The 18,154-nt window shown below is 43.2% G+C and overlaps 1 protein-coding gene across 2 annotated transcripts in view; it reads right to left on the bottom strand.

Annotated features, from left to right (window-relative positions):
- The window catches only part of LOC126458270 (solute carrier family 23 member 1), a 228,800-nt gene extending 211,065 nt beyond the window's left edge, over positions 1-17,735 (bottom strand). For both annotated transcript variants that reach the window (XR_007585605.1, XM_050095196.1), the window contains exon 1: positions 17,618-17,735. Coding sequence is in view for 1 of the 2 variants with exons in the window: in XM_050095196.1 (XP_049951153.1) it covers positions 17,618-17,722 (105 nt within the window). In the remaining variant the exon portion in view is untranslated. The remainder of the gene's footprint in view (positions 1-17,617) is intronic.
- Positions 17,736-18,154: the final 419 nt, after the last annotated feature.

Here is an 18,154-nt window from a genome sequence, read left to right as displayed (position 1 = left end):
TTTGATGCAGCTCTCCATGCTACTCTATCCTGTGCAAGCTTCTTCATCTCCCAGTACCTACTGCAACCTACATCCTTCTGAATCTGCTTAGTGTATTCATCTCTTGGTCTCCCTCTACGATTTTTACCCTCCATGCTGCCCTCCAATGCTAAATTTGTGAGCCCTTGATGCCTCAAAACATGTCCTACCAACCGATCCCTTCTTCTAGTCAAACTGTGCCACAAACTTCTCTTCTCCCCAATCCTATTCAATACCTCCTCATTAGTTACGTGATCTACCCACCTTATCTTCAGCATTCTTCCGTAGCACCACATTTCGAAAGCTTCTATTCTCTTCTTGTCCAAACTAGTTATCGTCCATGTTTCACTTCCATACATGGCTACACTCCATACAAATACTTTCAGAAACGACTTCCTGACACTTAAATCTATATTCGATGTTAACAAATTTCTCCTTTTCAGAAACGATTTCCTTGCCATTGCCAGTCTACATTTTATATTCTCTCTACTTCGACCATCATCAGTTATTTTACTCCCTAAATAGCAAAACTCCTTTACTACTTTAAGTGTCTCATTTCCTAATCTAATTCCCTCAGCATCACCCGATTTAATTTGACTACATTCCATTATCCTCGTTTTGCTTTTGTTGATGTTCATCTTATATCCTCCTTTCAAGACACTGTCCATTCCGTTCAACTGCTCTTCCAAATCCTTTGCTGTCTCTGACAGAATTACAATGTCATCGGCGAACCTCAAAGTTTTTATTTCTTCTCCATGGATTTTAATACCTACTCCAAATTTTTCTTTTGTTTCCTTTACTGCTTGCTCAATATACAGATTGAATAACATCGGGGAGAGGCTACAACCCTGTCTCACTCCTTTCCCAACCACTGCTTCCCTTTCATGCCCCTCGACTCTTATAACTGCCATCTGATTTCTGTACAAATTGTAAGTAGCCTTTCGCTCCCTGTATTTTATACCTGCCACCTTCAGAATTTGAAAGAGAGTATTCCAGTTAACATTGTCAAAAGCTTTCTCTAAGTCTACAAATGCTAGAAACGTAGGTTTGCCTTTTCTTAATCTTTCTTCTAAGATAAGTCGTAAGGTTATTATTGCCTCACGTGTTCCAACATTTCTACGGAATCCTAACTGATCTTCCCCGAGGTCCGTTTCTACCAGTTTTTCCATTCCTCTGTACAGAATTCGCGTTAGTATTTTGCACCTGTGACTTATTAAACTGATAGTTCGGTAATTTTTACATCTGTCAACACCTGCTTTCTTTGGGATTGGAATTATTATATTCTTCTTGAAGTCTGAGGGTATTTCACCTGTCTCATACATCTTGCTCACCAGATGGTAGAGTTTTGTCATTACTGGCTCTCCCAAGGCCGTCAGTAGTTCTAATGGAATGTTGTCTACACCCGGGGCCTTGTTTCGACTCAGGTCTTTCAGTGCTCTGTCAAACTCTTCACGCAGTATCTTATCTCCCATTTCGTCTTCATCTACATCCTCTTCCATTTCCATAATATTGTCCTCAAGTACATCGCCCTTGTATAAACCCTCTTTATACTCCTTCCACCTTTCTGCCTTCCCTTCTTTGCTCAGAACTGGGTTGCCATCTGAGCTCTTGATATTCATACAAGTGGTTCTCTTCTCTCCAAAGGTCTCTTAAATTTTTCTGTAGGCAGTATCTATCTTACCCCTAGTGAGACAAGCCTCTACATCCTTACATTTGTCCTCTAGCCATCCCTGCTTAGCCATTTTGCACTTCCTGTCGATCTCATTTTTGAGACGTTTGTATTCCTTTTTGCCTGCTTCATTTACTGCATTTTTATATTTTCTCCTTTCATCAATTAAATTCAATATTTCTTCTGTTACCCAAGGATTTCTATTAGCCCTCGCCTTTTTACCTACTTGATCCTCTGCTGCCTTCACTACTTCATCCCTCAAAGCTACCCATTCTTCTTCTACTGTATTTCTTTCCCCCATTCCTGTCAATTGTTCCCTTATGCTCTCCCTGAAACTCTGTACAATCTCAGGTTCTTTCAGTTTATCCAGGTCACATCTCCTTAAATTCCCACCTTTTTGCAGTTTCTTCGGTTTTAATCTACAGGTCATAACCAATAGATTGTGGTCAGAGTCCACATCTGCCCCTGGAAATGTCTTACAATTTAAAACCTGGTTCCTAAATCTCTGTCTTACCATTATATAATCTATCTGATACCTACTAGTATCTCCAGGATTCTTCCACGTATACAACCTTCTTTTATGATTCTTGAACCAAGTGTTAGCTATGATTAAGTTATGCTCTGTGCAAAATTCTACAAGGCGGCTTCCTCTTTCATTTCTTCCCCCCAATCCATATTCACCTACTATGTTTCCTTCTCTCCCTTTTCCTACTGACGAATTCCAGTCACCCATGACTATTAAATTTTCGTCTCCCTTCACTACCTGAATAATTTCTTTTATCTCGTCATACATTTCATCTATTTCTTCATCATCTGCAGAGCTAGTTGGCATATAAACTTGTACTACTGTAGTAGGCATGGGCTTTGTGTCTATCTTGGCCACAATAATGCGTTCACTATGCTGTTTGTAGTAGCTAACCCGCACTCCTATTTTTTTATTCATTTTTAAACCTACTCCTGCATTACCCCTATTTGATTTTGTATTTGTAACCCTGTAATCACCTGACCAAAAGTCTTGTTCCTCCTGCCACCGAACTTCACTAATCCCACTATATCTAACTTTAACCTATCCATTTCCCTTTTTAAATTTTCTAACCTACCTGCCCGATTAAGGGATCTGACATTCCACGCTCCGATCCGTAGAACGCCAGTTTTCTTTCTCCTGATAACGACGTCCTCTTGAGTAGTCCCCGCCCGGAGATCCGAATGGGGGACTATTTTACCTCCGGAATATTTTACCCAAGAGGACGCCATCATCATTTAATGATACAGTAAAGCTGCATGTCCTCGGGAAAAATTACGGCTGTAATTTCCCCTTGCTCCGGTACATAAGAAGCGTAAAAGAACGGAGCACCGTAATTACAGTCCAATGTCCTTATCATTGGTTTTGCAGCAGAATTCTTTGACATATTCTCAGTTAAAATGTAATAGATTTCCTTGAGACGGAAAACTTTTGTTCACAAATCAGCGCGGATTTACGAAGCATCGCTCGTGCGAAACTCTGCATATAATCCTTTTCTCACATGATAATCTAGGAACCACAGATGAAGCCCTATTCCATATTTCTAGATTTCTGAGAGGTATTTGACACTATTCCCCACTGCAGAGTGTTAACGAAGCTACGAGGTTCCCAGATATGTGAGAGGACCGACTTCTTTAGCAACAAAACCCAGTACGTCGTCCTCGACGGCGATTGTTCATCACGAACAAGGGTGTCGTCGAGAGTGCCCCAGGGAAGTATGACAGGACCACTCTTACCCTCTTTGTACCGGCTCTCTCTCCCAAGAGTCGTCAAATGCATTTTGTCTGGTGTTTCGCCCGGTATTTGCAGTTTCGATTTTGTGACGTCTGGCTGGGGTCAGCCCAAATAAAAATTGGTCATCACGTCTTTGTTACGACACCCAGCGTCGACGGAAAACGTCGGTTTGTTTGTCATTACAAATAAAATGACTTCTAGAGCGATATTTTACGTGTACATTCGACAGAGTGGTCTCAGAATAGTACGATATTCGCTTTATCGGTATGTATCAAGGGGAACAGTAAAACACGGAAAATAATCAGCACTTCAGCAGCGACGGAGCAGCGCGCACCTGCGTGGCAGTAGCAGTCAGCGTGAGGTAGGGCGGGGCTGCAAATATCTAGCGAAACGCGAGACCAAATGCGTCTGATGACTCTTAGGAGAGACACCCTGTATACAGAGTGTTCCGAAATTCGCGTTACAATCATGTAGGACTTGTGGAGAGGAAGAGGTACATAATATTCTGAACAGGAACCCGTGTCCGAAAACTTACGGTTTCAGTTCAGATGTGTAACGCGGCTACGTCTGCTGAGGGAAAGAGGGATGTCTGAGTTGCTTGTCCTGGTATTCAGTAGGGTAGACAGGATGACGTGTACTACGTCAGACGGTCACCTGACGTCCCTTAACGTCTTCCTTGCTCCGACATCTATTCGATGCCTGTGCGTCTCCAACACGGTAAACATGGTACGGTAGACGTTTTCGGAATACACAGACATGCTTCTTGTGCATGATGAAGCTCAATGACATGGAAAAGCTTTGAGTCAGCTGCATCACGTACTTTTCATGCAACGTAGCATGTCACCATAGAAACGTTTTGCTCAAATTACGCAGCGGCTCCGAGAAACAGGTACCTTCACTACGAGGAGGCAGGACAATGGTGTTCCACGGCAACACCTCACGTCCTAATTTGAAGAAGATGTACTGCATCTTGTTGAAGAAAACCCTTCAACGAGTACTCGAACAGCTGCACATGCAGTGGATGTTTGTCACAGTATCGTCTGGGACGATAGAATTACATCTGTACCTCTTAAAAAGGGTACACGCTATGGATCCAGACGATTTTCCTCAACGCGTGCCTACTGCACGTCGTTCCTGCACCGCTGCATCGACACGCCCACTGTTTCCACGTAGGGTTCTGTTCAGCCGGCCGGAGTGGCCGTGCGGTTCTGGGCGCTACAGTCTGGAGCCGAACGACCGCTACCGTCGCAGGTTCGATTCCTGCCTCGGGCATGGATGTGTGTGATGTCCTTAGGTTAGTTAGGTTTAATTAGTTCTAAGTTCTAGGCGACTGATGACCTCCGAAGTTAAGTCGCATAGTGCCTATGTACCTCCATAAGAGCCCTTATTTCTCTTACCTAGTCTCGTGGTCCTTACACAAAATGTACGTTTTGGGCAGTACAATGGTTCTGCATTCAGCCGCGAAGGCCGGTCGCTCTCTAAATTTTCTCAGTAGTATTTCGCGTAAAGAGCGTAGTCTTCGCTCCAGGGTTCCCATTTGAGTTCACGAAGCATCTCTGTACTACCGACGTGTCAATCGAACCTTCAAATTGCTTCGGTATCTTTCTTTGACTCGAGCGGATTCCAACCACTCAACCAGTACTCAAGAAAGAGTCGCACTAGTCTTCCATGCACGGCCTCCTTTATGGCTGAGCTACACTTACTTACAATTCTACCGATAAACCGTGGTCAGCCAATCTCCTTCCCACTACCGACCTTAAGTGCTCGTTCCATCTCATACAGCTTTGTAACGTTACGCTTAGATAGTTAATCGACATGACCATGTCAGCAGCACACCACTAATACTGTTTTAGAACATTAGAACATCGCTTTACCGCGTAATCTGCATTAAATAACATATTTCTGCATTTGGGTTAAGTTGCCATCCATCACAGCAAACAGAAGTTCCATTTACAATCACTCAACGATGACAATTTCCCGTGCACCACAGTGTCATCAGCAAACAGTCGCAGGCTGCTCCTCACCACGTCCGTTAGATCACTTTGTACGTAAAGAATAACGGTCTCATCGCCGGCGAGCCGTTAAACAGTAGTAACATTCCTTCCTTCTTCCTGTCGAACGTAGTGACTTATTTTCCTGAATGTCGCGAGAACCACTGAAATAGTGAAGTGTAGTCCCTCTTGTATTTCATAGTGAAGGTCGAAGTGTCTGCACAGCTTCACGTCTTCATACGACGGACGTTTCCCCGTTAACAATGTTCCATACCTGACTCAGTGACGGATGACACAGGCTTATTATTTGATCCAGGAGATGGAGGCTCAAAACCTGTACACCATTTATTATTTTTCTAGTGAAATACGTGCAATGAAAGTATAAGAATACTCGATACTGATTGTGAAACAATTCTGATTATTATATTGGCTTTCTCGTGGGCTGTGTAAAAGAGCAATAGAGGTTATGAGATGTACGAGGCATATCTTTCACGAGAGGAAAGGAAAGGTAGTCTTGCGGATAATCCACAGAAATGTAGAAAATTTCTACAGAACCGAGTGTCACCTCTGTGCGGTAATGTGCACGATGGCGGAGACAGAGAAGGTAAATACTACGTCGGAGTGTTTCAGTTTCCATAGTGTTTGCGACGGCTTCGGCATCAAGGATACGGTAAAAATGTGAATGTCGTGTGACTAGGACCTCCTGTCGGGCAGACCGTTCGCCGGGCGCAAGTCTTATCGATTTGACGCCACTTCGGCGACTTGCGCGTCGAGGAGTATGGAATGATGAAGACTAGGACAACACAACATCCAGTCCCTGAACGGAGAAAATCTTCGACCCAGCCAGGAATCGAACCCGGGCCCTTAGGATTGACATTCTATCGCGCTGACCACTTTTTTTATTATTTATTTATTTATTTATTTTTTTTAATCTCATATTGTTCTATATTGGTCGTTGTATTCGTTCATGGCGGATGTCCGCTAACACCCGTTCAGGTTGTTCGTTGATCCGTTCACTCAGCTTTTTTATTACAGAGGGTAGCTAAACACTCTGACCGAAACCACTCAGCTACCGTGGACGGACAAGGATAGGGTGTTAGAATAAGAAACAGTAGTGTTCTTTTTGGTGGCAAAATAGCTTTCAAAACTTATTTCATGCCACTAATGGTCTTCTTTCTTTTTAATTTGCAGTATAAATCTCACCAATGACTGAACGATCGGAAGGATCATTGCTGGGTACGCCGTCTTCGTGTGTAAACTGACCGGTAGTCTGTCCAATAGGCCCACAAAGTCTGGTCCTCCCTGTGTTAATCAGCTGAGGCGTAGTCGTTGCCCACGCACTCTCTCGTCGTCTGACAGAGCTTCAAAGTTTCTTGATTACTATCTGCGAACATATGACGGCGAGATCGGGATTGCATGACCAAGACTACAACGTCATGCCAAGCGCTAAACATAATGAAGTTCACTGTACGTGATGGTAAAATTTTGTACAGTGCCACAGCTCGAACTTGGGTACCTTTCTTGACTGATAAACACAGCGTGTATTCTGACATCGGAAATGGCCCGTGACTGACTGACTCATAAAAGCCCAGTCCAAACCACTAAGAATAAAAATTTAGTTTTTGATAGCGTGTATCGCTATTGAGGCAATTTCGAAGTTAGAACTACCGAAATTGGTATTTGGGTTCTCGGTCAGAAAAAAAAATACATCTTTCACCAACCCCTAAGGAGGTGAAATAGAAGATGACACTTTTTTGAAAGTAAATTATTAAAGAACTACTGCAGGGATTTTAAGGATAGATCTATGACAAATTTTATTTTACATAATATCATGTTTCAGTATTTTTGGGGATTCAACCTTAAGGAGCGAAATAGGAATGAAAGTTTTTATGAAAATATTTCGTTATCTCGGTTAGAAATAAAGAAATATGGAAGTTTCTGTGGAAATATCACCAGAAGAACTAAAAAGGCAGGGGTAACAAAAACTTCCGACTCCAGCTACTAGACTCACTTTTTGGCCAAAAGTACGTTCAGAAAATACCATAGTTCTATGGCCTTAAAACCTGTAGTGTATGAAAAAGGCTTGGAAAGTCTTTGGTTCTTTTACTGTATCAGTTAGTACTGGATGAGTAATGAGTTACAAAATACGGCACTTTCAAATCCGACAGCTCTAACAGGAGAGCTCTGTACATGAGACCGTGACGAAGGAGCAGGTAGCGTAACGCCATGTGGTGCTGCTGACGTCGCTGGTCAGCCAGACGCCACGGTCAGCTGCTGACGCGGCGTGGGAGCTGGCATGCGAACACCTCCCCTGCTCAGCTAGCGGCCGTTGCTCTCTCACAAGACAAGCCAGCCTTCCCGTCAAGCATATCTTAGCAGTCGTTGTTGTTCTGCGTCACGCAGGTAATGTTGCGACGATCAGCAATCTGATATGAACTTGAAATTGCAACGCCAGGATGAACAACCAAGAATAAAATTTTACTCTGCTTGGCATGTAGAATATAGTGGGAAGAATTTGTGATTAAATTCTTAGGTGATATGGGAGCAGACTTCATGAAAAATGTAATAAGACCAGTCCCAAAGAAGGCAGGTGTGATTACTACCGAACCACCAGTTTAGCAAATCATGGTCGCAAAACACTAACAAGAAATATTTATCAAAGAATGGAAAAACTCGTGTCTGACCTCGAAGAAAATGAGTTTCTATTCCGAAGAAATATAGCAGCACGCAAGACAATACTGATGCTAAAACTTGCCTTAGAAGACAGGTTTAAAAAATGGCTCTAAGCACTATGGGACTTAACATCTGAGGTCATCAGTCCCCTAGACTTAGAACTACTTAAACCTAACTACCCTAAGGACATCACACACATCTATCCCGAGGCAGGATTCGAACCTGCGACCGTAGCAGCAGGGCGGTTCCGGACTTAAGCGCCTAGAACCGCTCGGCCTCAGCGGCCGGCGACAGGTTTAAGAAACGCAAACCTACGTCTATTGAATTTGTAGATTTAGAGAAAGCTTTTGACAGTACAACGCTGAGTTGACGCCAGCTCTTTAAAATTCTCGTCGTAGTGGGAATAAAATACAGAGATCGAAAGGTTACTTACAACTCATACAGAAACGAAGCAGCATTAGTAAATCGAAGGACTTGAAAGAGAAACAGCATGCAACACCCCCTTATCCTCCCAAATACGTATCTCCGTTCTGAGGTGACCGCAGCAAGACGATTTATACACTGAAGAGCCAAAGAAACTGGTATCTCTGCCTAAATCGTGTAGGGCACACGCGAGCACGCTTAAGTGCCGCAACACGGACTCAAATGATGTCTGAAGTAGTAATGGAGGGAATTCATACCATGAATCCTGCAGGGCTGTCCATAAATCCGTACGAATACGAGGGGGTGGAGATCTCTTCCGAACAGCACGTTGCAAGACATCCCAGATACGCTCAATAATATTCATGTCTGGGGAGTTTGGTGGCCAGCGGAAGTGTTTAAACTCAGAACAGTGTTCCTGGAGCAGCTCTGTAGCGTTAATGGACGTGTGGGGTGTCGCATTATCCTGCTGGAATCGCCCAAGTCCGTCGGAATACACAATGGGTATGAATGGAGGCAGGTGACCAGACGGGATGCTTACGACCGTGTCATCTGTCAGGGTCGTATCTAGATGTATCAGGGGTCCCATATCACTCGAACTGCACACGCACCACATCATTACAGAGCCTCCACCAGCTTGAACAGTCCCCTGCTAAAATGCAGGGTCCATGGAACCATGAGATTGTGCCCATACCTGTGAACGTCCATCCGCTCGATAGAATTTGAAACGAGACTAGTCCAACCAGGCAACATGTTTCCAATCAATAACAGTCGAATGTCGGTGTTGACGGGCCCAGGCTAGGCGTTAAGCTTTGTGTCGTGCAGTCATCAAGGGTGTAGGAGTGGGCCTTCGATGATTTTTCGTGGAATGGTTCGCACACTGACACTTTCTGATGACCCAGAATTGAAATCTGCAGAAATTTGCCGAAGAGTAGCGCTTCCGTCAGGCTGAACGATTCTCTTCAGTCGTCGTTCGTCCCGTTCTTGCAGGATCTTTTTCCGGCCGCAGCGAAGTCAGACATTTGATGTTTTACCGATTCCTGATATTCAGGGCAGACTCGTGAAATAGTCGTACGGGGAAGTCCGCACTTCATCTTTACCTCGAAGATGCTGTGTCCCACCGCTCGTGCGTGGACTATAACACCACATTCAAACTCTCTTTAATCTTGATAACCTGCCATTGCAACAGCAGTAATCGATTTAACAATTGGCTAGACACTTGTTGGTAATATTTCGTTAACAGGACATCCACAACTGAACATCGTGGGATCATATAACAATCCGCATAAGTTGTAAATAGTTTTATTATTTCAATAACAACCGGCTTCAGATGAACAAGAACCATGAGGCGCGTGGCTGCCGCACAGTGGACAATAAGCCGCGGGCAGGTGGCAGTCGCTCGTGAAGCCGAGATCACAAGAAAAAAAGACCTTAACCTCAGACCTTTTCGACCTACTTTCGTATACGAGTTATCGGATACAGACTGGAATGCGCGCGTTTTAGCATGCTGTGCTTTGTTAACTCAATTTCTAAATGCAATCGATCGTGTCAATTTTATATTTTCAGATGAAAATAGTTCATATGCTAGAATTATTGTCGGGTGGTACACCGTGTGGTGCGTTGCGGAGTCTCTATGTAGATACAGATGTGTGAAAGAGATCTATGCCATCCTTTTCAAAGGAACCATTCAGTAATTTGCTATAAACGATTTAGGGAAACTAGAACTACGTTCAAGCTCGAAGTAATGACTAGATGTTAGCAATTGCTGAAACAAATGTCGCAGACTAATTTATCTGCGATGTTTTACAGAATAAATTTACTTCCACTAAAACTCGTTCAAGTACTTCAACTACAAGGGGCGGTTCACTACTTTAGACAATAGTTTTGTGCGGTCAGGTCAATTCTAATGGCTGAATTGTTGCTTCGTCGCCAAATGTCATACTGACTGTAAGGTCCAGAGTTCCGTAGCTGCTAACGCACGACATAGTTCTGTCTTTAGCTGTAAAGGTGGACTGCTACCGACGTTAGCAAACCAGCGCGGCTTGCTGGAATTCGAAGTACGTGCTTTTCTTTGTTTTTGCGAGATTGGCTCCCTCTCTCTCACTCACTCACTCTCTCTCTCTCTCTCTCTCTCTCTCTCTCTGTCTCCCCTCCCCCAGTCCCGCCAGAAAGTTTTTGTTGCCACAAGGTATTCCCTTTGCGCTCCGTGACTGGCGATAATTCCACAGTACTCTCATTCGTCGGAGAAAGATGCTGCTCTATCTTCTGAACGCTTAACTGGGAAACAGGTCAACATCATTACGACAGGAAACAAGCCTTTTCAGTAACGCAACCGCAGCTGAGTTAACTTGTGTTGTGCCTTACGTGAAATGCAGAACGTCCCCAGTTCGTTTTATGTTCAGGTTTCAACGCGTGTACCGCTTTCGACAATTTTAAAATGCAATGAGTCATTGTAGCTGCACCGTATTTATTTATTATTCGTACATTATGATGTTCTGTCAATGCGCGGAGAGTAGAGAAAGACGCATAATATACCAGGCTCGTAAAGGGGAGTGGAAGGGATAGAGGGTTGCTTTTGCGTCTTCTTGTATGGTTTAAGGAAGCTCAACGACGAGGCCAAATAGCAATAATAAAAAGATGTAGCTTTGGAACACATTTCTCAGGAAAAACACAAAAATGATCTTTACTTTTAATAAAAATTAACAAGGAAGAACCAATGCTAGGATAGACGGCTTAGCTTTTGGAGACAACATGGCGATTTTATACCAGAACATATAAACAGCATAAAAATAAATATCAAATTCTCAGAGAAATAGCAGAAAGAGTAGGTCTCCAAATATAAACTGACGAAACAAAGTATATGTCGCGCAACAACCTGACACACAAAATTCGAAAAGCTTAAATACGGAAAAATTGAGACCATTTCTCAGTTCAAATATTTCGGTTAAATCCTTCAGGAGATTGGGCGGGGAGGGATTAGCTACGAAATTCGTTGCCACATAAAGCAAACAGACGCACAAAAGATATCTATAACAAAAAAATGTACGCAGAACTGAGACGCTGAGCACAGTCATCAAACAACAACGTCTTTATGGGGATGCAACATTCATTTTAAACAGGAAAGAGGACACTAAAGAAATCTAAACAGAGAGAACGAAAAGACATTAGAAAAAGTTTAGGTCCAAGCTATACTGAAGATAGAACGTGGAGACTGACTTGAAAAGAATAGCGACATATTCAGACATGAATATGTGTAGGTTAAAATTTTATAAGCATATTATAATAATGAAGCAAACCTGACAAACTGGTGAGGTTGTGGAATTCTACGATTAACGCAGTAAAGCTATAACTGAAACAATAACATGAATCGGTGCACTTAAGCGAAGACATGAGAGAAACAGGCACTACACAACGTGAAATAACAAACAGAACAGTTTGTAGGCAGGAAATGACGACTGGACACTTGGCCTGGCAGGAAAACACTAGAAGACTAGATCGGCTTGGTCTGACGAGCGAAAAAGAGCCAATTGTGAGATAACGAAAGTAACATGGAGACTAACGAAAGCCAAAACAAAACTCTGGAACTGCCACTTGTGGTCGATAGTGTGGACCATTAGGACACAAGCAAGAGTAATAATAGCAGTAATGAAAACTAACAAACACCATAGCAAATGACAACGGACTCTCATCCGTCACTCGTTTTTATTGCCGTTTCTGTTGAAGTACATTGAATTTCTGACCAATGGACAGAAAGTTTAGTGCTTGTGGAAAGGATACCGCGTACAAGACTCTTATATGACTTTTCCTTGGGAAAGCTTGAGCGTTTGGTAGCTTCACTGGGATGTATTAAATGATGAAATCTAAGGAATACAGAGCCTTAATGCTCCATTTGTAAGTAGCCCATTGTCAGTACCAGGGTATTCAGAGGTCTTAAACGGAATTTTTTAGGGGAGGGAATGTTCGTGAAATGCACCTGCAACATGAAAGCGAGACTCAATGGCTCAGAGTAGTATGGGGCTTAACATCTGAGGTCATCAGACCCCTAGAACTTACAACTACTTAAACCTTACTAACCTAAAGACAACACATACATCCATGCCCGAGGCAGGATTCGAACCTGCGACCTAAGCAGTAGCGCGGATCCGGACTGAAGCGCCTAGAACCGCTGGGCCACCGGGGCTGGCTGAAAGATAGAGATTATCAAATTAAACTACTGCCTTCATCACACGATGGTCATTTGAAAAATTCTTCACACCGTAAAATTATGGTTCAAAAAAGTTTTTGTCATAGGACGACTTTACAGGCTTCAGTTTAACCTCCATTCTTCTCAGTAACAGTGGCCCGTCATTTCGGCAGGTCTTGTATTCTCGTTAGGAGGCCATCTTTGTTGATCTGTCTGGTTATTTGGCCACTGTGTTCAGAAGCATCCTAAGTGGTGCGAAAACGTTTCCCTTGGAGTGATTCCTTGGGCTCATGTCTGGACTGTAGGGTAGATCGGGAAAGAATTTCCCATCCAAAATCTCCAAAACTCTGTAGGGGTCAGGCAGTATGCGGTCACGTGTTGTCATGCAGAAAGAGCACAACAGCTACTTAAGTGTCGGACCTTCTTTGGCGAATGTTTGGCCGCAAATCATTTCGCAGAAAGTCGATGTTGTATCGCTCTGTGGTAGTGGTTCCCTAGAGCACTGTTGCTATTACTTCATTCTTGTCATAAGCCATAAAGTCATAAGTTTGACTTTGGACTATTGGCGACGGAACTCTCTCCTTTTTTTTTTTTTTTTTAAATAGGGAGAGTTAAATTTTTGCACTGGGAGAACTGTGATTTCACTTCTGGCTCGAAATCTCCAATCCATTGTTCAACTACAGCAATAATCCTCTGTAAAAACTGATCTTCCTCTGTCTCGTACCGATGAAGCAATTTCTGTATTCTCCTGCGGTATGTTCTTCATCAGATAACGAGAAATCCATTATGCAGCGACTTTTCTTTTTTGTAGTTTCTTCGTTACGATTCTGAACAGACAGCTATGTTTACTTCATTTGCAGTATCTTCACATATTTTGCGTCAATATTCTTACAAAATGTTGTCAATAGCGAACCTTTAGTCTGTAGCAGTTACCAGGTTGATCGTGACACTAAGCTTCGCAACTAGAGCGTTGTGAATTTTATTTTTGATATATAAGACCATGTGATCGCCGTCTCAGATCAGAATATAACACTCAAAACACAAATTATCATGCCACTGAGACAGTCGGAAGTTTGGTTCACAACCTACGCTTAGCGCGAGGAAATCGTTCCACTGCTGACAGATGCTCATGCGCTCGGGCCAGGAAGTTTGAAATGAGCCTCGTGTGCCCACGTAAGGATCATAACGGCAAAGTAGGAGATAAGGACACTTGCCGGCCGAATACACACACACATTTCCAGCGCTCCGTTCGCAGTTACAAGTAGCTTTCTGAAGTACTGTAGATAGAGGTGTGTGCGGGTAAGAGAAGTGAGATCCGCATTCACAAATACATTCGCGGGTACTAAAATACTGCAATCCGCTTTAAACGTTCAGGCTACCGGATCGCCCGTAGCCTAAATTTTCGTCTGCTCCAGTCGTACCTCTTAAATTACATTCCACTGTTTAACAATGTCATTCCCACATTCTAATACAACATAGCCCACCATTCTTCATACGCTCCCAAATTACAACTTCATGTCGTAATAAACGAATCGGATTTGTGAATTTTTCTGTGGAGCAGATCCGCTGCAGTGGGAACTCAAAACATTGTTGCAAGTTGTCACACATTGCTTACTGTTTAACGTTAGTTATATTGTTTGCTTATCGAACTTAACGTTAATTCACGGCAATGTCAAATCTTGTTAATGTGCTAGACTTGTCAGTGCAATAAGCCTTGCATTGTGTACTTTCCAATACACTGATGCGCCAAAGAAACTGGTGTAGGCATGCACGGATACTGAGATACGTAAAAAGGCAGAACAGGGCGCTGCGGTCTGCAACGTCTATATAAGACAATAAGTGTGCGGCGCAGTTGTTGGATCGGTTACTGCTGCTACAATGGCAGAAGGAACTTTGATACTTTTATACTTAAAATTGTTTTTGACCTACGTGGTACACAAACTGGAATTAGATCGTTAAGCGAAGAGTCCAGACGATGGCGTACCCTAGAAGAGCGTTCAGACGGCTGTGTGTCAGCTTTGGATAACTGCATAAGTGAGATCTGTCTGCAAACGAAACAGGAATGACTCGGACAAAAGGCGGCAGTGTCCTAGAAACAGACCTATTAACAGTAATTTATCCACGATAGATCGAGTGTGGCTGTGGATTGAATTACTTCAAGAAATACAACTACCAGACCCCTTTTGTACTCTTTAAGTCGACAACAGGGTGAATTCTGCGCTGCATCACTGCCGTATATCAATGAAGTTGATTTTGTGTGGGTATTGTATATAAGTGCGAAACAAGACAGTAAAAGTTACGGAGAAAGTGCATATAAATAAGACTAACATCTCGAGAAACGTGGTAGCTACAGAAATTATTGTTCAAAAGTGTTAGTGATTGTGAAGAAAAATCTACATATGAGACATATGCCATATTCCGAATGGTTTTCGAGATAGAACACATTTAATATCACTTTTGTACGTTTTTCTGGAATAACTCTCAAACCGCACCCTCCAACGAAAACTGCACTAAAATTCCTACAGAAAAGGCCCTATTCATCTTTTCTCTAGGACCCAAGAGAACGTGACAATACCGAAAATCTCGAGCGACGCGCATGCGCTGTAGCTTCGATAGTTTTTGCAGGCCACTTTGAGGTACAGTCAGTTCCATAAGAAAATGTACGTCGTTATCTGTATAAAATAAAACACTTTAATAAATATATGTTTAAATATAAATACCTGCTTTGCTAATTCGACAATTACCTAATAGTTAATCCGATCGCCGCCATTATCTGTTATATCTTGGGAACATAACCCTCTCTCCGGTTAATCATCCACCACTAAATATCGTTTGACCCATTTCGCAACGAATGTCTTTGACTTTCTAAGAATTTTAGCAGAAGCTCCATATGATAGCTTTAGTCCCTTTGGATGACTTACAAGGAACATTGTCTTCAACTCTCACACTGCTTGTGCAAAAGCGCATTGATCACAGATTCGAGACAACTACCAGAGATGTCGCTGCGGACGTTAGATTTACAATTATGTCGTTCGCTTTCTTGTGGAACTGACTGTAGTTTCCCGACTTGATGGTCAACAAGCGTGCTGTATCAAATTATTCGTCTCAACTTTCTCCACACCACTGTGGTAAGTTGTAAACAATTACAATGTTTGAATAATACAGAAAATAAATAAAAATGTAAATTAAATGTGTTCTATGTCGGAAACCATTCGGAATAGAGCAAATGTACGTACGAAGTTTTTTGTTCAGAATCACTAATACTATCACTACTCAAAAGAATATACTTTTCCTACTGTACACAGTCCTCAAAGTGTGATACTATGTCAGATTCCCTGACTACTTTTGCGACACTAACGGCGCTCTAGCCAGTTTCAAAATAGACAGTGCCTTCTTTTCAATTAACCTTCCTACCACAATGCGGTATCGGATCCTACACGTCTTGTTTGTTTCGTTTGCACCGGAAATAACGCTAGTGCGTGCTGCGTGTGTAAACACAATGAACATGATTTATAAGGGAAAAAACAGTTTTTTTTTTTTTTTTTTTTTGCTAAGTGTCGTGCAAGACATGACCTTGCGACATGTGGCCTGCTATTCCATCCTATGGCAGGAACGTTAAAACTGCACAGAAACTTATCACACTGCACATAAATCTTGCTCTTGTACAGATCCAAAGACGATGATGAATGTGCATTTAATTTCCAGTAAGACATAAGCGATCGAACTCGGCACTGTAAAAAGTACGGACTTGGAGCTCCAACGCAGACTATGAGTACATCTCGGATGGCGGCCGGAGTGGCCGAGCGGTTCTAGGCGCTTCAGTCTGGAAACGCACGACCGCTACGGTCGCAGGTTCGAATCCTGCCTCGGGCATGGATGTATGTGATGTCCTTAGGTTAGTTAGGTTTAAGTAGTTCTAAGTTCTAGGGGACTGATGACCTCAGATGTTAAGTCCCATAGTGCTCAGAGCCATTTGAACATCTCGGACACCACTCATGATGCATGTGAGTGCAGGCATTCTCGGCGAATTTCGTACATGAAGTCTTCACGGGTTGTCAGCCGAGTAGCGTCGTCGTCTCGTAGCAACGTTTCGATGGAATGCGTCTCCACCAATTCGCCTGAAGATGGTGGAGATGCATTCCATCGAAACGTTGCTACGAGACGAAGACGCTACCCATGAAGACTGCATATATACCACTCATGATGCCACTAATAAAATTACATAAGCAGAGCGTTTTGACTTAGAATGAATACAAATGAAGAGGAGACATGACTTTTGGCACAGATACACACAAGTGGATACACATACATGATAATCAAGCCCACAGAAACATATATGGAAATTGATTTAAGCAAGACAGTCTCGAAACGTCGTATGGTGGTTACGCTTGATATCCGTGTGCACAAATAAACAGATACAGTGGGTGTATGGCACAGGAATAACTTCATTTTAAGAAATAAGCAGACCACAGATGTCAAAACCCTGGAAATGAGTCTCGGACACGAGAAGCACAACAGAAGTATGTACCCACGAATGGTTCATCAGGAGACACACAATCGGAAATTCTTTTGTACGTGTAGCTCTTGCTCTGGAAGGCAGTCAGTTTCTCCTAATTTCCTGACAAATATTTTTGATTATTTTAGTCAGTTTGGGCGGTAATATATCCATCTTCCCCCGATAAATCTTGAGCGCCTTCATTCGTATTATGCTGGCAAAGAGCTACAGTGTAGCGATTGTCGAGTGATACTGAGGAAAACAGTGACTTTCACAACGAATTTCTGTAGTACGGAGCACTGGATCCAGAATAAGTCGTACAGCCGAGCCAGAGCCGAACGAAACGTGTGTAGGCTGCTGTCCTGCTCCTGAGATCCCGTTGCACTCCAATGACTAAAGCGTTCGGCCCTACCTGCGCGTGTGTGTGTCGGTGAGCGGCGAGGAGTGGGCTGCGGACCGCCGGGTCGGCGTCCACGCCGGTGCCGGTCTGGCTGGAGCGCGATGCTGATGTTGCCATACCGGTCGCCGGGCCGCACTGAATGGCGAGCCAGCGGTGGCTGCCGAGACCGGCTGGCTGCTACGTCATTGGCCGCACGGGACAAAGAGGGGCGCCAGCCTGGAGAACTTCGACGGGTCAAGGGCGACCGTGACCTCGCCGCATTTTCGCATGCTACGATCTACAGTTTCGTAGGGAGCTTCGTACCTTGGCGCAGCCGATTTCTCTCATGTGGATAGCACAAGCTGTGTCTCATCGATCTTGACCACCATAAATAACTTTTTTGTCCAGAAGCAAAATAAAAAAAAGTATCGAACGAATTTAGTTTGTATTACTAATATCTGCAGCCATTTTTCCTCAGCTGCTATAACAAAAGAAAGCGGATTCTCACACTACAGGAAGGATATTTCACACAGAAGGCGTCACATTTCGGCACTTACCTGTAGGAGCATC

Source organism: Schistocerca serialis, chromosome 2 (assembly GCF_023864345.2).
Source record: "Schistocerca serialis cubense isolate TAMUIC-IGC-003099 chromosome 2, iqSchSeri2.2, whole genome shotgun sequence".
NCBI classification, from domain to species: Eukaryota; Metazoa; Arthropoda; class Insecta; order Orthoptera; family Acrididae; genus Schistocerca; species Schistocerca serialis.
This window is presented reverse-complemented; position numbering and strand designations above follow the sequence as displayed.